The sequence below is a fragment of the Octodon degus genome, unplaced genomic scaffold (genome assembly GCF_000260255.1).
Source record: "Octodon degus isolate 3935 unplaced genomic scaffold, OctDeg1.0 scaffold00005, whole genome shotgun sequence".
Classification (NCBI taxonomy): Eukaryota; Metazoa; Chordata; class Mammalia; order Rodentia; family Octodontidae; genus Octodon; species Octodon degus.
The window spans coordinates 9816189-9836714 of NW_004524581.1; the positions used below are offsets into that span (position 1 = coordinate 9816189).

Genomic DNA, 20526 nt, shown 5'->3' on the forward strand with positions numbered 1-20526 from the left:
GGTCAGTCAGTGTAGTTCAGGCTGGACTTGAACTCACTGTGATCCTCCCACCTTAGTCTCTCAGTGCTGGAATTTAAGGTATGGACACCACACCTAGATTCAAAAATGTTTCAACCTTTTGCTTCAAAATCCCCCTTTGTAGTGTCTACTTATGTCACAATCTTTTTATATTGGAGATTGAATGCAGGGCCATTGCACTGACCTCTAACCCAGTCTTTAAATTTTTTTTTTTTAAATATATTTTGAGACAGAATCTGTCACTGAGCTGCCCAGGCTAGGTTTGAACATAGAATTCTCTTGCCTCAGTCTCCCAGAGGGCTGGAATTACAGGCCTGAGCTACGGGCCCAAGAAGTATTGCCATGCTCTCTCCCCACCCCTAATCCAGGCTTCCCCACATGAAAACCCTACCAAAATTGTGTGGCCCCTCAGCCCAATGGTGGTGGCAAACCTATGGTACATTGTACCACGGCGGGCTGCTTTTCATTGAAAGCCCAAAAAGTTTGCCACTGCTGGTCCTGGAGAAACTGCACTGGTCCTCCCTAGAGCAGGAAGGGTTTGACAAATAGGTAGACCTGCTAATGCCCCTGGGAGCCAACACCAGACAGGAACTCTGCAGGTACGAGTCCTTTCTGACCCCTGAGGTGGGAGAGGGCTCATCCATAGAGACAGTTGTGAGAGCAGAGTCTGTCAACACCTGAGAAGGCGTGCTCCAGGGGAACTCCATGTGTGGTCCTTTCATTTTACAGGCAGGAAATAGGACCTGGAGAGGGCTCACACACAAAGCTAGCTAGGACTGCTACAGAGAAGTGAATTAGTGTTTGCAACACGCAGCAGCAATACCACCCGCTGACCTCTAGCCCTCTCTGTGCCTGTTAAATAAAAACCATGGAGGATCCGGTCTGCAGTTCAAACCACACTCAAGTTGGACCCTCAGATGAAAAGACCTTATTAACCTTGAAGCCAGAACCATGCTGATGCTGAGCCTGTGACCCTAGCTCTGTGGTGGGGCTGAGAATCTGCATTTCTGCCCAGCTCGCTGCTGGTGCTGGTGCTGCTTGTCCACAGATGGCTCTTTTGAGAACTATGGCCCAAGAGGAATGAAGGATCGAGAGCACCCTGGCTGGCACCAATCAGGGGCAACTGGAATAGTGAGTCGCCCTCCCCAGCGGTGGCACCTGGTGCTTCTGCAGGTCACGATAATCGATCTGCTTGGCTGCACCTGTGCCCACCTGGGACTATTCTGAGTGTCACCCAGCTTCCACACGAGGGCCAGCCTCCTGGAAGTCTGTGTGCCAAGAACGATTCGAACACTGACCAAGCAGATGAAACCAACACATTCTTTATTGCAGGCTGAAGCTAGGGGGCTTATTCACTCTGGGGCCCTGGATTTGGGGGTATCTCTGCCTGCCCAGGCTTTCCCCAAGAGGCAAGGGCAATCTACCCCAGCAGGGGAGAAAACTTCCAGCAGCAACTCCTTCAGAGGACCTGGGGTGAGGACCCAGGCAGCAGGCAGCTTGTGTGAAGTAGAAAGGCAGGTTCGGAGGGCCTCGCATGCCCAGCCCCATGCCATATCCTAGTGACTGTGGCCACCCCTTCATGGGAAGTGTCACACAGATTCTACAAAGACCTAAGAGGCAAGGTCTCCAGGCCCCAGTTAGGAGGAGGCTGAGCAGACTCAGGTGCCTGGAGGGGGCAGGGGAAACTAAGAGCCTTCACTTCCACTTCAAGGACGTCCCAGGTCACCCCTAGGCTCCTGATTCGGAGTAGAAAGCACTTGAGATCTGCTGGGGACCTTGCTAAAATGCAGGTCCCGACTCGGGCTGCAAAGAGGTTGAGAGGCTTCGTCTCTAACAGGCTCTGGCTGACACTGCAGTTGTGTGTCCACTGCCCATGCTTTCCTCTGCCAGGTGGCAGCCACACGACAGTTTCATGTATCCCAAAGACAAGGACTCTTCCTCAAGAAAACCCCGCTCCAGGTACAGAGGGGGTGGGGCTGGCCCAGCCAGGACTGCACTGGAGCCTCCCATTGCCTGTGTCCAGGGTGGCTGAATCTCATATCGCTGGAGATCCTGCCTGACCGTCTCACCCTGGAAACCCTTCCTCCAGAGCTTGGAGGCAACAAGGTCTCACTTGGGACACAGAATACTGAGTGACAACAGCTAATCAGTGCCCAGCCTGTTGGCCCCTTGCCAAGAGAGGAGACCTAGGAGGGAAAGGGACACATGCATTGGGGGTGGTTCTGACATGGGGCTCTTGATCTGAGCCCTGGACAGCCTAAACTTAGGAGTGAAGTGGCCGAGCTCTGCCTAAGTGCTGAGGTCTGAGGCCTCTCCAGACCCAGAGTACAGGCCAGGTGGGGCCTGGGGCACTGAGTTGCATACTCCACAGGAGAGGTGTGGGAGGTAGACACTAGGGACCCAGAGCACAGGTTTTACCAGGAGGCAAAAGTCCCAGGACTCTTCTGGAGGGGGTCAGCCACCCCGGACTGTTCCAGTTTTCTCACTAAAAGTCATACATCCTGAGAACCCCCCAGTCTCTGGCAAAACAGGATGGCTGGTCACCTCCTGGCTGGCCACACCCTAGACTCAGGGTGAGGGCCTTGAAATAGGACGTTAGGTGTGGCCTTGGAACTGGCTGGTTACAAAGCCGATGGTCCAGTGTCTTGTCATCAAGGGGCCATGATGAGGCTGCAGTGACTTGGAGACCACTGCCACAGGCACACATGGCTTTGTTCTCTCTGAGCTACCTTCCTGGGGCTCCAGGGTTGCTAAGCAGGCCACAGAGGCCACACCCTGGGGAGGGTTGAGCACTCCAGTCCCAACAGTCCCCTTTGCCATGAGGACAGATGGAGTAGGCCTGTTTCCTCACTGGGTCCTGGCTCCCTCAGACATTCTCGCCCTGCTTGCCGGGCTGCCCTCTCCACGCATGCCCAGGACTCCTGGTCCAGGCCTTTGTCAATCCAGGGATCCACAGTGCTGGAGGGGCCTGAGAGGAGCTCATTCCGTTCAGATGTCAGGAAGAAATAAATACACGGGGATTGTCCTCTTCTCCCCTCGGGGCAGTAAGTGGCTCTCGGCACTAGAAACAGCCTGAACCCAGAGGGCCAGAAATGCTCAGCGGTGCTCTTCCTTGGGCTCCAAGTGCCGAACAATCTAAGGAACTCAAGGAGGAAAGGCTCTGGGCTGCCACCTCTGCTCCCAAGTAACAAGGCTTAGAGAGTCTGTAAAGTGCCAGCACTGCCACGCCACTGCCCTTGGGGTGGTCCAGGGCCCACTACAGCTCTAAGCTAGCTGCCCAGCCGGCGGCGGCACCCTCCCGCCACGCATGTCCGGCCCACCCCCATTCCCCGAAGCGCAGACTCCTGTGGGCCTGTGGGCCACCCTCCTCCAGGATGCCGGGCCAATGGCCTCTGGCCCTCGCTGGGTGGGCACAGAGGGTGGCCTAAGGTGGAGGGGCTCGTGCACCCTCAGGAGACATGAGCATGTCAAACTTGATGAGGGGCGGAGCGATGACGCGCACCTCGGCGCTCAGCGGGTTGAAGCGGAGGTTGATGGTGCGCAGGGCTGGCATGGCAGCCAGCTTCTCCACAGGCACATCTGCTGGGGAGAGAGGCGACAGGTTAGAGCCAGAGCTTGTGGCAGAGGGACAGGAACAGGAGACCTGGAATATCTGGGGGCAGGGGCAGGCCTCAGGGCCCATGGTGCAGGCTCAGCTCCTGGCCTCCCAGACACTGGAGCCACCTAGAGGAAAGCATTCTTTCCAAAGAAAAGCAAAACAATAAAAACTGGTATGAAATTTCAAAACATTGTAGGAAAGTAACAATGGTTAGTGCATTGTACAGTATCTTCAAAGTAGTTGCTTATCTTACAAATACAGGCATGAAAAACTGATCAAAGGTTTCAAAAACCTTTTTCAATGAGCTAGTAGCAATTAGTAGCATAACTATCGTAACTATCATATATATGTATATAATAGTTTTTCCTTTTCCCTTTTCTCCTTTACCCCATTCTCGTGTCTCTCTCTTTTGAGCATTTTCTTCCCATTTCACAGTATCTATTGTACATTTGGGTCTTATTTATTCTTTTGGCTTCTTACATTAGGGAAACAAAATGTTTACACACGCAAGACCAGTTCACTTCACTTATGAGTACGGACTCAAGTTGCATCCATTTACCTTAAATGTCTCAATTTTACCGTTACAGCTGAGTAATACTCCATTGTATAAAAATATCCTATCTTTGATCTATTCCTCAGTTCTTTCCCAGATTTTTGCTATGACAAATTGTGCTGCTATAAACATGGGTGCACATATACTGCTGTGGGATAATTCTTGGAAGCGCCAAGGGGAATAACCGTGTCAAATGGGACCTCTAATCCTAGGTTTTCTGAGGAATCTCCACACTGATTTCCACAGTGGCTGTACCGGTATGCTCCCAACAGTGGTAAAAGGTTTTTCTCCAAAGCCCTGCCAACATTTGATTGTAGATTTTTTTTTTTTTTTTTTTAAATACAAGATCTCAATAGGCAGCTCAGACACACAGTGATTCTCCTGTTGTCAGCCTCCCAGCACTGAAATTACAGGCATGTGTCACTACGTCCAGAGTTGGTTGCTGGCTCAGCGTACCTGGAGGCGTCGCAGGCGTGGCATGTGGTACCAGGGATTGAGCCCCAATCCCTGCGCTTGCTTGTGCAGGCACTTAGTCTGCTGAGCTATCTTGCCAGCCCAATTTGGGTTTTTTTTGGCTGGCTCAGGCTGCCTTAAGGGTGAATCTGGTGTGGCATGTGGAGCTGGGGATCAAACTGCAGTCCCTGAGGCTGAGTTTGCCCAAGCACGTGCTTTAAACTGAGCTAACCCGCAAGTCCCCTGTTCATTTCTTGATGATAGCCATTCTTACTGAGATAAAATCTAAGTGTTGTAATTTACATTTCTTGAATGGCCAATGATGTTGAACATTTTTTCATGTATTTTGTCATTTGTATTTCATTTTAAGAGGTATGTGTTCTCTGATGTTCATTTTTGGATTGGGTCTTTGAATTTGAAGGGGTCTAATTTTTTTTCAATTCTTTGTATTGATATGTCCTTTGTCTAAGGAAGTTAGCTAAATTTTTTCCCACTCTGTGGGTTGTCTTTTCACTCTTTAAATGTATTTTTCGTATTGTGTCTACAGGGTCTCGCTACACAGATCAGACTCATGGTGATCTTGTTTTTCAGCCTCCCAAATGCTGGGATTACAGGCGCACACCACACCCAGTCTCATTTGCTCAGTGCATCCCAGGGGTGGGACCAGTGTCTCAGGCCCGGGAGTGAACCCCCGGGCCCTCAGTTTGCCTAAGCAGGTACTTTAATACGCTGAGCTATTGGGCCGGCCTTTCACTCTAATTTTTGATGTACAAAAGCTTTTTAATGGGATGAAATCCCAGTTATTCTTTGTAGAGTTGTTCATGTAGTTTTGGTTTTATTCATGAAATCTCTGCCTACCCTTATCTTCAAGATTTCTACCTACTTTCTCTTTCAATGGATTTAGTGTTTGCTTTAATATTTAGATCTTTGATCCATTTTGACTTGTTTATTGCATGGTGATAGGCACGGGTCTAGTTTTAATCTTCAGTATGTAGACAACCAGTTTTTTCTAGTATCATTTATTAAAGAAGCTTTCTTCCAGTGAACATGTTTTTTTTTTTTTTTTCAGTGAACATGTTTGACCCCTTTGTCAAAGATAATTTGGCTGAGTGTGTTTGTAATTGTATCTGCATATTTTAATCTCATTCATTGATCCTTAGGGCTTTTTTTTTTTTTTTCCAGTCAAAGATAATTTGGCTGAGTGTGTTTGTAATTGTATCTGCATATTTTAATCTCATTCATTGATCCTTAGGGCTTTTTTTTTTTTTTTCCAGTAGCATGCGGATTTTATTACAGTGTTTTGTAGTATAACTTCACACCAGGGATCGTGATGCCTCCTGCTTTGCCTTTGTTGCCCAAGACTGCCTCGCTATTCTAGGTCTCTTCTGGCTCCAAGTGAATTTTCTCTAGTTCTGTGAGGTATGTTAATGGTACTCTGACTGGGACTGCGTTAAATCTGCATAACAATTTTGGGAGTATGTCTACTTTCACAATGTTGGTTCTTCCTATTCGTGAGCAAGGGTTATCTTTTAATTTTCTGAATATCATGAAGGAAACTATTCTTAAAAATAAAGACCATCTGGGTGTGGTAGTGCTGACCTGTGATAATAGCACTCAAGGGGCTGCGGCAAGAGACTTGCTGCAAGTTCTAGGCCAGCCCGGGCTAGTGGGTGTAAGGCCAGCCCGGACCACATAGTGAAACCTTGTTTCTCAGGAAGCTAAACAGAGCTTCCATGTAAGCCAGCAATTTCACACCTAGGTAGAACTGAATGAATTAAAGTCAGATCCTCAAGAATGGTTACAGGTTAGTATTCAGAGCAGCACTAACCACAAAAAGTGAAAGTCTATAACTAGAAGAATGGATAAACCATGGTCATGCAAAGAAATGAGTCAGCGATTAAAAAAAAAATCACTTTGATTCAACATGAATAAACACTAAAAACAACGAAAGAAAGCCCAGGAGGGCAAGTGCTGTGTGTTTCTCTTACAAGGCATCTAAAAAATCGAGTTCATGGAGACAGAAAGTAGAACAAGCTGGGGAGATAGCTGAGTGGCATAAGCGCCTGCCTAGCAAGTGCAACGACCTAAGTTCGATCTCCAGCTAAAACAACAAAAAAACCTAAGCTAAAATCCACTGACCTCATACCCCCCCCCCCAACACACACACTAGAATGGGGCCGTGCTGGATATCTCAGTTGTTTAAACCACCACTTGGGCAAATGCAGTCAGGTGCATGGGACCAAGGTTTGATTCCCAGCTTGAGAAGCTGCACCACACCCATCCTTGAGGCAGCCTGGAGTAGCCAAAAAAAAATTCTTCTCAGAAAGTAGAACAGAGGTTCCTGAGAGCTGGGGAAGAGGTGATAATAGTTATTGCTTAGTAGATACAGCTCAGTTGAAGGAATGGGAATATTCTAGAAATGGATAATGATGGTTTCACAGTATTGTGAATGTGCTTAACATCACTGAATTATTTGCTTAAAATGGCAAGTTTTGAGTTACAGTGTCACAATTTTACTTGAGGCAGGGTGTGGTGAATTAACTGGAGGTCAACATGTAACGCCCAGCTGAACTGAGTCAGCCTGCTGCTGGGTGCGGAGGGCCCACCTGAGGACTGCTGCCAGCATCGTAAGAGGCAGGACTGGAGGGAAGATGGTGTGCTGCTGATTGTCTGGGGAGAAGCCTGTCGTGAACGCGGCTACTCTCATCCTCAGAGAAGCCCAGTCCTCACTGCTGCGAGGATGGCTGTGGCTTCCATCAGGAAGCTCTGGTCCTCACCCTGAGCACCACTTCCTGGCTCTAGTGCAGCTCCCTCGGCTGCTGGCCCAGATCCTAGACTTCCTGGCTTCTGCTGTTGACCTTGGGGCCTTCTCAGAGCAGAGTACTGAAACAGTCTTGCATGAGACACTCTGATGGGCTCTAGGCCTCCAGCTAGACCTGTGGAGGACACTGCCACAAGCTCTAGGTCTTCAACTCGACTCATGCGAGACATTGCTGTAGGATCCAAGACCCCAGCTGGATTCTTTGGGTCTCTAGTGTGTGGACGGATCTCATACACTCTTTTGCATTTGACTCTTTGGGTGAATATTATAAAATAATCCTATAAATTATGTGTTCTTATTAAATTTTTTATCTTGTAAGCCCTAACTACAACACAGGGTCTCATTATGTAGTTCAGAATGGCCCCGAATTCCCAGCAATCCTCCTGCCTCAGCCTCCCAGATGCTAAGGTCACGTGTGGGTGTTAGCACACTCAGCTTTGGGTGTCACAATTTAAAGAAATACAGACTATGCCAAATCCTATGGTACTGTACACTTTAATCAAATTTCATGGTATATGATATATATGATGTATAGTTATAATCACCTAATAAGTTACATATTTCAATATTACTGTTAAAAAACAAAAGCTTCTGGCCCTGAAATTAAGAATATCCTGGCTGAGAGAAAAGAGGCTGCATGTGAGGCGCGTGGGAATTCTTACTGATCACAGACACCAGTCTCCAGCCCAGCGGTAGCAAACCTGTGGCACATATGCTGCAGCAGGCTTATCGCTGAAAGCTCTAAAGGGTTGGCCATCACTGCTGCAGTCTCTGGTGCCGCTGAGGAGACCCAGAAGGAGGAAAATCTTGGTTGCATCTGAAGACCTCACCCTACCAGTACTCTCGATGCTGAGTCCCCTGGTGTCACTGCCTGTTAAGAGCTCTCTGGGAAGTCCCAGGCCATGGTGTGTGGGCCAGGACCCAGAGTCACTCTTCTCTGGAATCAGAGCAAACTGACCTCCTGCAACAACTCTAATTTCCAACAAATATGTGCATTGTGGAAATCAAGGCTTAAGTTATCCTCCCCTCAATATACGTAAGGAGGGCCGTGGAGCTAGCTCAGCGGTCTAAGTGCCTGCTTAGGCAAGCATAAGGACCAGCTACTGAGACTGGGCACGGTAGTGCATGCCTCTAATCCCAGTGATGGGGAGGCTAAAACAGGAGAATCACAATGAGCTCAAGCTGTGTAATGAGACCCTGTACCTAATACATTAAAAAAATACATATATACATATCTATCTATATCTATCTACCTATATGTATGTACTTCTCCAACTCACCCCAAGGCTCACATGGTAACAGATACAAGAACTGATCTAACTAATCCAAGGCCCAATTCACTGGGTTATAAATGTGAGGGGACAGCACCACATAGCGCAGACCCCAGGCAATAGGTGGATCTAAGCCACAGCCCCTGTCACTGCCTACTTTACACCCTCATACCTGTTTTCTAATCTGGTAAGCAGCCAGCCCTTTTTCTGGTCTGTCAAGGGACTGGGAAGATGTGTACTCAGCTGAACGCATGTCCTCAGGGCTTCACTTGGGAGGCACACTGGGTCCATCTTTTAGGGTCAATTTTGATCACTTGGCTAATGCAGTACTCTGTTTGTCCACAGTAACTACTGTTGTCTTCTCTCTTGCAATTAACAAGAGGTCTGTGGGGACACATTTTAAAAGCATGCCAATATCCTGCTGCTAAGTGCCATTCAGTGTCCTTTCCTCCCAATTCAGAAGACTGTGGCCAGGTCTGATCTTCCGGACGCTGATTTCCAACAGCAGCTGACTTTCCCTTGGGGTTCCATGTATGCCAGAGCCTTCCATCCTCTCCCACTTGCCTCACTCATGATCACTATGGACTTCTAGGTTTCTTGTGACTTAACAGGCATCACTGCATTTAATTTAGTGCCCAGAGCACTTGGATTGCAGGCATGTGCCACTATGTCCAGCTTGATAATGTTTGGCATGGTGGTGGGGGGGCTTTTTGAAACACAGTCTTGCTATGTAACTCAGGCTGGCCTCAAATTTGTGGTACTCCCCCTGCCTCAGCCTCTCAAGTACTAGAATTATAGGCAGGCACCACCACCTAGATAACATCTTTTAAATGACAATTGTTGAGGACTCACTGATAAAAAATAGGGAGATTTAAAAAGTCTGCCTTCAGGGCATCCTGGGACCCAACAAGAGCATCTGCCTTCCACTGCCAGAGATACAGCCCCCTGGGCTACCCAGCCAGAAGCAACCCCCTCCACAGCCCAGGACACCATCTGGGACAGAAGACAGGGGCACAGGGCAGCTCACAGCATCACAGGACCCCCTGAGCTTCCCGTCACAGGTATGTGCTGGAAGGGTTTCCCATAGATCTCAAATGGAGCTGCACAGAGACCACCAGCCTAAGGCCCCAGAGAGAAGTCCACATCTTTTGTGGAGAGGGAGCTGGGGCATGGTTAAGGCTTCCCTGCCCCTCCCCACCTTCACAGAAGCTCAGAGCCCAGGCTGCTCCAAGCTGGGAGCTGAGACCCAACTGGAAAGTTCCTAGTCTTGCCCAGGGACTGCAGAGATCATGAGACACTGGAGCTAGAAGGGCTGACAAAGCATAGCAGGAAGAAGCACCCTGACGCCATGGTCACCAGCCTGTACACAGGGGTCTACTAGCTCTGTGAATACAGAGCCAAATCCCCTCACAGGAGGGACTCACCCACTTTAGCCCAAGGCATAACAGCTGTCAGCCCCTGGGAGGGCGCTGTGTGTCAGACCAGGGCTTAGCTCTTAGCCTTGGGCAGTAGGACATGGGACACCCTAGCTGAGAGCAGAGTCCCCAGCAAGAAGCCTGGCTAGACAGAGAGTGGGGTTGTTATTACTTCTCGGGCAAGCAGGCACTGGACAGGTAAGGTGGATAAGAGGGAGTCCTGAAGGACAGAACAGAGGAGGACCAGATCCAAGCAAAACTTGCGTGGCTTAGCTAAGATGCAGTTATTTCCAGAGGGCAGGGTTAGGCACAAAGCAGATCTTCCTCTGGGAGAGAAGGCAATATGGACTGATGGTGCTCCACACCCATCCTCCACCTCAGAGCCCATTCAGAGCAAATGTCACAGTACGGGGGGACAGCAACTGGGCCTGGCTCCTTCCTGCCCTTCAGGGAGCTGCCTAGGCTTTCTTTCAACATGGCACTCCCATCCTCCCCTCAATAATGGAGGGTGTTCATTTGTTCGATTCCATTGTCCCATACAGCACATACAGCAGCTGATGGGGGACAGACACCATCCCTCCTGCCCTGGTCCACCCCAGCATCAGAAAAGCCCCTTGTACTTGGCATTTAAGAGGTAAAATCATTTCATGGGTACCAACCTCTGTGGACACAGAAGGACATCAAGTCCGTGCCTTGTCTAAATGGGCCCAGCGAGGCAGGCTGGTTCTGGTATGAGTTCTTGCTCTAGTGAGTCCTCATAATGACCCACTTGGCACCCAAAGTCCCCAAGCCAGTGAGTGGTCCAAACAGAGCATCTCCTGAGCCTAAAGCCCACATTCTTCACCCCACAAGTCAGAGGGGCAAGACCAGTGCTGGGACCTAGTCTCCACTCTGGCCCTCAACCCTGGAAGGTAAGGTCCTCCTGGACTGAGGACCTCCTAACCTCATCTGGTTAGATATCCCTACTTCAAACATGGGGGCCCAGACTGGCTTCTACCCTTCACCCCCTGGGGGCTAGTCCCCCTGCCTCAGCTTCTCCAAAGGGGGTTGACCTGGGGAGTTGCTAAGGACCTTCCTACATTTGATGGTGCCTCCATCCCTCAGCCAGGAGGCCTGAGGGAGGGAGGAAAACCTCCTCCTTGTGGCTGTTGCCACAGGCTTCTGGTCATGGCACAAAGGCCAGCAGCAGCCCAACCACGGAGCAAGTCCCTGAGACTCCAGGCCCTGTGGGAGCAGTGCTGCCCAGCTCGCAGTCTCTTCTTGCCAGACCACTGCTAAGCCGGCCTCTCAGGTCTGCAGGATCCTCTGAACCTCCTGCTAAAGGAAGGCTTTCAAGGGGCACCACAGGGATTAGCTGTAACTCTTTCCCCTGATTTCATTGCTGAAGTCACTCAGGCGAGTCAGAGGTAGGAGCAATGGGACCATCCAACCATGTCAAGGTTGGCAAAATCAACAAGCCAGAGCAGCTGAGCGAGCAAGTGACAAGCCCAAGGAGCCAGCTGGGGGTTTCCAGGTGAAGCTTAAAGAAGATTACTTATGCTCACAAATCCTGACAACAAGGAGAGATGGCAGAAGGCTGGAGAGGTGGATAAGAAAGGAGCTGCAGCTACAGATGGGGGAACCACACGTGGTGGGCCCAGGCCTCAGAGCACACAGGCAGCTACGTAACAGAAACTGGGCTCGGCACACTTGGGAAGGAGCCTTGGCCTTTGCTCCAGCCTCTGGCTTGCGCCCTCGTCCCCACCTGCCACCCATTGAGATGCTACTTGAGTCCCAGCTCCAAGGCCCCATCCTATCATGCCCCCCAGCGCCTCTAAACTCTCCAACACTTTATACCACACCTGTATCACATAGCACTCAGCAACCCATGGATGCTTGTTCACATCTGTGAAGGCAACGCCTGGGACAGTGCCCACAACCTGCTCAACGCGGGAAGGCAGGTGAATGCACACCTTCCCTCTTGAGCTAGACCTAAGTTCCTCCATGCTGGAGACCAGGAGGAGCCGGGCACACAGTGGATTCACCATTGTTGTTGCTTAACTCTGGAACCAGAGCTAGACCCCTGCCACAGCCCATCTCCGGCCTGACCCACTCTGTGCCCATGTGCCAGGCAGGTGCAGTCCTTGGTGGACCAAAGGTATGGCAAGACCCTGGCCCTCCAGCCCTAGTAATCCAGTTTAGAAATTGAGAAGATATTAGCACAAAATCACCAGCCCCATCATCTGGAGCTAATCGGTGTTAACGCGTTGGTACAGCCTTTTAAACTTCCTACCCTTCCTGAGCAGCTTCCTAGATACCCAGCGTGATGTGCCTGTCTTTGAGACACATCTGTGGCTCCATCACAGGGCATGGATGGATCTGTCACTTTGGCTACTTGCACCTTGTCACTGGACATTCCACTTGTTCCCACTTTTCACTATCTCACCTGGTGAGAGACTGGGAGTCTGGCTACTTCTGTCTCCTATGACTGCAGAACATAGAAGGTGCTAGAATCCTTTTATGAAGCCCCTTTATGAAGACTGCATGGTCCTGAGTATATGGAGCTATCAGGGGGTGCGGAGGAGGAGCAGGCAAAGCCTCATGTCCTGGGTAGGGACAAAGACAGACTGCGCCCTGCGGCAGGGAAGAAGGGTGCCCACCAGCACAAACCCCATCTCCTCTCTGACCCTCCTCCCAGTGCAATCACCTTTACTCCTGCCTATAGGTGGGAGCTCAGGTAATCAATAGCAGAACCAGGGCAGGCGGTGTTTACAGACTTACTTCCTGAGGTCAGCCTGTCTTCACTGCATTGGTCATGAGTCTTATTGGCTGGTAAGCATGTTTCTGGCCCATGGGACCAGCTGCGAGGCCAGATGGTAAACGTGATCACTCAGGGACACTGTTCTTCACCCACAAGGTCCCCTAGAGGAGGTGCCTGGGTCCCGGGACGTAGCAAAGAGGGTGAAGTCCCCGAGGGGGACAGCAGCCTCTGTGGTGGCAAAAGCTCCCTGAGCATGTAGGCCAGTCTGGAGCCAGGCTGACCTCACACTCAGCTGCAAGGTACTCTCAGTGCCTGGAGACCAAAACAACTAAGATCAAGGATGGCACGCTGAGCTGCAATTCAACACCGCTTAGAATGCCATAAGAGACAAGTAGGCAAACTGTGGCAACCTGCAGGTGACAGGGAATCGCACCTAGCACTTCAGGGCCATGTTCCCATTCCTTAGACCACACTCAGGGCTGGGAAGGAGTCAGGTGGGAGACAGTGACTAAGTCCCACCCCCTCAACTTCATGAGGCCCCAATCTCAGTATCCTGACCAGGACAGGGCCGAAACCAACAGAATTAGAACACCCCTGCCTTCAGGGAGCATGTGGCAGGCCCTTGACATTTTTGCAACCTAAGGGCCAGCCCCAGAGAAGGTGGGAGGGAAAGAGCGTTGACAGCCACTGGTCCAAAGCTAGAGAGGCCAAGCCAGAGCACAGGCCCCAGGGCCAGCCCTGCTGCATAAGGTAACCGCAGGCAAGGCCTGAGCCTCTCGGACCTCAACTTCTCCCCCTGATGATGGCCTGTGCTGCTCATGGTCTGTGGCTGGGGCCACAGAGATATCAGGTGGACCATTAAGGTACTTTCTAGGACCATGGGGTTCCCCAGATGTGGAGAATGTGGCAGGCAGTCTGGTAGAGAGGATAGGAAGCCCGACTGTTTAAGAACCTGCCAACAAACCTTGTGACTTTGCTTCTTCCCTTAAAGGATGGACTGCAGGGGAAGAAAAACAAAAGAGAAAATCCTCGGCTTCCTCTCTCTCCTGGCCCCAGGCTGGCTGGCATCGTTGTGCTAACGGCATTGAGTGGGGGCACTTGGCACAGTCTTTCCTTCCGGACTCCTGAGCCCGGGTTCAACACACAATCAGAGCCCAATCATAACAATTCTCTTCAGAAATGAGTCTTCCACTCAGGAGACTACTGCCAAGCGAGGAGCTCCAACTGCCCAGCCCACGCCTTGCAGTTCTGGTCCCACTTCAGTGCCTCCTCCCCCTCTGCAGCCCCGCTCTCTCCCTGAGGTCTGTGCCCTGCCAGGCCCTTGCTGGATGCCCTCCAAAAGAGTGACAATTTTTCTGTCACCTCTCAAGTGCCTGCCATTCCCTTCTTGGTGGCTGGCAGTGTGGGTGTCTAACTAGAGGGTTGCAGCCGCCTAACGTGCTGTTGGCTGCAGAGCGCCTGCATGGAGAAGGAACCGCCTCCCTTCAGGGTTCTCTGGGGTAGGACTGGCATGTAGGTGGCCCTCCCTAAAGCCTTCTCCATGCTTGGACATAAAGCTGGCGGATTCCAACTGTACAAGTCTTTCTGCTCATTGTCAGAGAAATAGATCTCCCTTACAACTCGCCCACTGGGGGAATGATTAGGGCCCTGCCTGGACTCAGGATCCTGAGACAAAATGAGGTGGAGGTGAGGCTGAGGGGAGTGACCCAGACCTCAGTAATGCTAAGTAAGAAGCAGCCAGGGAGCCGAGGGGGACGTCAGTGGGGAGGGCCCAGCTCATGTTCAACGTTACATTGCCTAGGTATTTGTCCATTTTCAGTTTTCAAGGTGTAAATAACTCTCACCACGGTTGATTTTTTTGAAGAAACCCCTTTGAGGTTCTCACACACACACTGCCTGGTGCAGCTGGTGCAGCCCATCAAGAGCGGACGGCTGGCTTTGCAATAGAACGGGCCCAAGCTCAAGACAGCTCTTCTCCACAAGCAATGGCTTCCTTGGCATAAACCTAGACTGGAAATTGGCCTGCTGTTCTGCTTTATGTTCTTGGCTTTGGCTGTCTTTGGTTTGTTGAAAATGTTTCTTCTAGAAATGCCAGCTGAGCAGTCTACAGGGAAACCAGAAGAGTTTTGTGCCCAGTTTTGTGCAGCAGAGCACCATGGCCAGAGTGCAGGGACAGTTGGAGGAGGAAAGACCCGAGTCCATAGAGCTCAGCACCACCACCCTCCAGCCAACTAACTGCCAGCTCTGTGGCCAGGTTATCACTCCTCTTGTCCTGATGCTGCCCCCAACACACCCCAGAAAACACAGGGGCAGGGTGGGTGGGTGCTGCTTCTCCAGGGGCTGGAATGAGGTTTGGCAGTGTAGCTTTGTAGCATTTCCTCCCCAGGCTCCTAAGTATAGAAGAGAAACTTAGATCTGCATCAGAGGGTACTTGTTAATCCAAGCTTCTGGCCTAACTCTGGCTCTGTCTTGATGGTACACTGCAATCATCTGGGGAGGTGAATTCCAAATTCCACCATCAGAGATTCTGATTTCATTAGCATGGGATGCAATCGGAAACAGAGGTGTCTAACTCTCACCAGGTGACATGAACATTCTGCTAGTTTGAGCGCCCAGGTCTTCCACACAAAGATTAATGACAGCAGCTGGTGAACATACCAGCAGTGCGTTTCCATCCCGGGACACTGCAAGTGCGGCTATGCTGGCAGAAGGATGGGACTGATCACCTCTGGGGCCTCTGGAAAGCTGCCTCATCACCTCATTGCCTTGCACGGCTCTCCACCCCAAGGGAGCTGTCCTTCAACCAGTTACGCATTTTTGCTGTAACTGTTCTGTCACTTTCTATCCATCTATGCTTCTGTGGCAAAACTCCCCTGGTGCCAAGCTATTCTATCCTGAATAGCTGGGCCTCTGAAACAAGAGTGCTTGGGTTGGAATCCTGGTTCTGTGCTTACAGGGAGGATTAAACAAGAGCATCCTTGAAACACATGTAGCAAAGAGCTGGGTTGGAGATGGAGGATCCCTGAACACCAGCTAGTGTAAGCTGTGATGCCAAGAGCCCTTGGGAACACAGAGTAGACTTTCTCTTTGGATCTGGCACTTAGTAGCATACTCAGCCTAAACCTGTGTCCATGCCTCCACAAGCCTCTTATGTCTTGAATCAGACTTGCAAGGCTGGACTCAAAGACCCAGAGATGCGGCTGTTCTCCAATGCTCAGAGCCAGAAGTGGGAGGTAATGGAACGAGTGGGCAAACAGAGCATGGAAGTGTTTTGGTGTGTATTAAGCAAGTGCCAAAGAACTTCTTGCTGTTCACTTGCACACTGCCGGCAGCATGCCAACAGCATTCTGGAGAAGGTTCTGGCTCATCGAGGTTTCACTTCACACAGGTTGGCAAGGACAGTGTCATTTGGACAGAGACAAAGTATGCAAAATGTCTTCTGCCCGGACACTGAGGTTGCTAGTTCCCCCTGCGGGCTGACATACCTGGGGCAGGGGCTGCAAACAGGAACTGCCTCAAGCGTGGGGGCTGCATCTTATTTGCCTACTTGTTTACTCGCAGACTTCTCTCGCAGGGTGTTTGCCCAACTAACAGGCACACCTTGAGGTGTGTGTGTCATGACTGCTTCCCCAGCTGTTTCCTGGCAGGAGGCAGGATAGATGCCTGCAGGATAGACTGATATGTGTGCAGGCGGCCACCCCACAGAGGGTAAACCCTCCTTCCGTGGATCCAGTGATGCTCAGCATGCAGGGCACAGGTCACGGCTTGGAGTCCGACAAGCTGCTATGCTCAGGGAGAAATTCCAGGGGCTGGGGAGATGGCTCTGGGGACCGGGGAGATGGCTCAGTAGAATAAGCACTTCCCTGGCAAGCGCAAGGGCCTGAGTTCAATCCCTGGTTCTGCCAAAAAAGAAGAAAGAAAGAAAGAAAGAAAGAAAGAAAGAAAGAAAGAAAGAAAGAAAGAAAAAGAAAGAAAGAAAGAAAGAAAGAAAGAAAGAAAGAAAGAAAAGGGAGAAATTTTGACCCCAATGCCAAGGACATGACTCCATTTCTCCCCAAGATAGGCTTGGGGCCCAGATCAAGGAACAGGAGGGAGTGTTAGATAGGTTTCATCTGCTCAGATGTGCTGGCTTGGAGGGTCCTTACCTTTTAAGTCCTTGGCAAACTGAAGCTGCACATTATGACAGCTCCCTCTTCTCAGATACTGAGCGGCCAGCCCATATCCCTTTTACAGATGGATGAGGGAAAAGTGAAGAGAGGAGGAGAAAGAACACAGCTACTCCAGGATCAACCCTGAGATTTTGCAGCTGGGTGCCACCTTGTGCAGTCTAGTTACTAGCTCGCATCTTTCCATGGTGCAGCAAGATCACTCTGTGACATTGGGCACCTCCCTGAGTCCCTGATTACATGCCACAAGCCTTTGCCTGAACTTCCCTTGGCATCTCTGCTGAGCTGAGTTCTCTGCCCACTAGCATGGTTCTAAACTGTACAAACTAATTTAATCTCTTATTCTTCCCATCTTCCAGAGGTGGAAATGGAGGCACTGAATGTAAACAACTCACTGGAAAGACAACCCACACTGCCTTGATCCCTTGTAACTAGGGCTGGTGATCAGCACTGCAGTGCTGTGGCTTTCCGCCTCAGTGTCCCAGGGTCCTGCCCAGCCACGATGGCCTCCAGTGTCTACTCACCAGCCACATGCATGGAACATCCTGGGCTCCACAGTTACCCTGTGGCCTGCTGTTCCTCACCCTCTTGACTATGGGAGGAAAGAACTCTGGGGCGTGGTTCCATCAGTGGTGTTTCAAGAGTGACTATAGGGTGGCCCACCCACAGCCTTGAATATTTTTAGTACCCAAGTCCCTATGAATCTTTTCCTTAAAACGCCATGGTTTCTGCTTCCTGTACTTCCCCAGCAGGTGTCTGGAGGACCAGGTGCTGCACAGGGAGATGATCTGTAACCAGGAGGCCCCAAGCAGGGGCAGACACACAGGGAGGAAGTAACGATCCTCTAGAAGCTCGTGAGGGGCTCCACGACTTGCTGAGTGTGTGTCAGCGCCATCTGGACACAGCTGAGAGGGCTCCATAAGGACTACTCTTCCTGTCTTTCAGAGGAGGCAGCTGTTGGCAGCAAGGGGCAAAACTGGATCTTGAGGTCTTCAGTCAGCACCTGTCAACTATCCTTAAAGTGGGAAGCAGAAATCACTCATCGCCTCTCTCTTTGGCAGAAACCATTCAGTCCCCAAGAGCCAAATGGGACCTCAGAGTGAGCTGGAATGACACAGCAGCGTGCTTCAAGGTGTGTGTGTGTGTGTGTGTGTGTGTGTGTGTGTGTGTGTGCGTGTGTGTACACGCGCATGCGCGCATGTGCAGGGAGGGGCAGGTGCCATATTCTGCTGGGGGCTAGCCTCTCAGAGCCCTCCAGAAGGACAAGAGTGGTAGTCCTCCCCAGCCAACTGACCTCTTCCCTGCACCCTGTGACCCATCCAAGCTCTGAGCAGCAACCTCTGCCTCTCGTGTCCTGGCACCAGGGCAAAATGTGAGAAGTGGCCCAGCAGGCTGAGAGCAGGCAGGAGGGAAAGGCTGAGCAGGCAACCAGGACTAGGGTGAGGCGCAGGAGAATGGACAGAGTGAGAGGGGCCCGGAAACCCCGACCCCAGATTGAAGTCCAGGGGCAGAACCGTGTTCCTACTCCACAGACAAGGCTGTGGGTGCTGGAGCCCACAGAGCACCACTTACTAACTCTCCGACCAGGCTGGCGGCCTCACCACAGGTGGGGCAGGGGGCCAGAGACCAAGCAGCCTCTCCGCCTGGACCTGTTTTGGGGGCTGGGCTGCCAGCATTATGTGGCAGGCAGCAAGCTCCAGAAAGAAATTTTTTTTTGCCTGTCACCCTTTGGGAAGTCCCAGCTACCAAGCTCCAGGGTGATCCCCAAAGGCATGCGGGCCAGGGCTGTGGGACTGTGCCCATGCAACCTGCCCCTGGGGAGGTGGGGGGCAGACAGTGTTGGAGCCTAGCAGGCACGTGGCTCCCTTCATCTGTGTCTCTACAACCACAGAAATTCTAATTCAGACGGTGTGAGAAAGGGCCCAAGAGTCTCCAAAAGGCTCTCCCGTGGCAGTGTGATGTCCGCCTGGAACATCGTACTCTGAGAAATCCTGTGCTTTGAAGGACGAACAAAGTGCGCTTCCCTGAGATGACACCTGCTGCTCTAAGAGCCCTGGACCTGTTCTCCGCAGGCGCTGTGGCCCACACAGGCCCCCTGGGGAACTTGTTCAGGAGCAGATTCTGACTTGGGAGGCAGAGTTGGAGGTTCTAAATTTCTACCAAGCTCCCAAGGGATGCTCACACTACAGGTCTACAGATGATACTCTGAGAAACAGGAGCCTAACCGGGCATTCGCAGACTTCAGCATGCATCCACGTTACCCGGAGGGGAAGCAGCTCGGAAAAATGGACTGCTGCCCTTTCTGACTTTCAGGTTGAGCAGGGCTGGGGAAGTGCCTGACAAGGTGCTCTCCTGACTGGTTCTCATCTGCTGCTCCAGCTTGTAGGCCTGAGACCCCATCTGGAGAAATCCTGGCTGGGTCCGTATGAGGGCAGAATGAAGTAATGCAGCCCAAAGCACTCCTATGTCAGACATTTTTACTTTAAGTACTGTTGCTCTGCTTATTAAATTCTTACCAAAGACTTATTTTCCTGTGGTCTTTTGCCTGCCCTCCCCCACAACAGTAGGGTGCGTAGAAAATAAAATAGGGAATTGAAGATATGGAAAGTAAAATTCTAGCTTAACTGGAAGAACCTCCTGCCTAGCAGCATGCCCTCTCCCAGATTCATGATTTCCCTTCACTCCCACATGCTCCAGCTCTGAATTGCTGGGCAGCATCAGGTACCTATGAGCAAGCAGGGAGAACTTAACGAGGTCCTGCACCCACCTGCAGTCATGAATGGGCTGGAGGGACACAGAGCTGGCCGCTTCTTCTTCATTAGCCAGGCGACCCACCATGGTCACATAATCGCCTTGGACCCCATTGAAAGCCTCTCCTCAGGGCTCTTGCTGGGTCCTCCTGGGAGCGCCATCCCCAGGACACAGGGACTGCCGCCTCTGGTCCGAGTGCTCTCTCTGGCAGCCTATGGCCCACCTTCCCCTTGCAGCTCAGACCGTGTTCTACCCAGTGCCTAATATTTCCTCATGCTGACACCTGCAAGCAACTTGCAGTCGGGGCCCTCCACTCATTTGTTTTTGTAGTGTCTGCTTCTCTAGAGACCCTGTTTTTCCAAGCAGCCTTGTTCATAAATACTTAAAAGCTTCCATAATCAGTCAGCCTTCTGTATTTTGGGTTGCATATCCACAGAGTCAATGAACCATGGATTTAAAATATTCAGGGGGAAAAAAAAACATTTGTACCAAGCGGAGATTTTTCTCCTTGTTATCATTCCTTACACAAAGTGTACAACTGTGTACACAGCATCTGTGCTGTGTGAGACATCATAAACAATCCAAAGATGACTTGAAGGGTACCCAGGATGGGTGGCTTATAAGGAAATACCTCCCTTTTACATAAGGGGCTTGAGCAGCTGCAGATCTGGGCAAGCTCAAGGGTCCTGGTACCACCCTCTGTGACTATGGAGGGACAACCTACTATCTCTGGTTTGGAA

At 51.0% G+C, this 20526-nt stretch overlaps 1 protein-coding gene across 2 annotated transcripts in view; it reads right to left on the reverse strand.

Moving 5' to 3' along the window:
* Positions 1 to 1330: 1330 nt before the first annotated feature.
* The window catches only part of Lrrc20 (leucine rich repeat containing 20), a 77555-nt gene continuing 58359 nt past the window's right edge, over positions 1331 to 20526 (reverse strand). The window contains exon 5 of one of the 2 annotated variants that reach the window (XM_004623974.2): positions 1331 to 3597. In XM_004623974.2, coding sequence (XP_004624031.1) covers positions 3443 to 3597 — 155 coding nt within the window. In that variant the 3' untranslated portion in view covers positions 1331 to 3442. Of the gene's footprint in view, positions 3601 to 20526 lie in introns of both variants that reach the window. The other variant, XM_023718394.1, reaches the window with a different exon arrangement.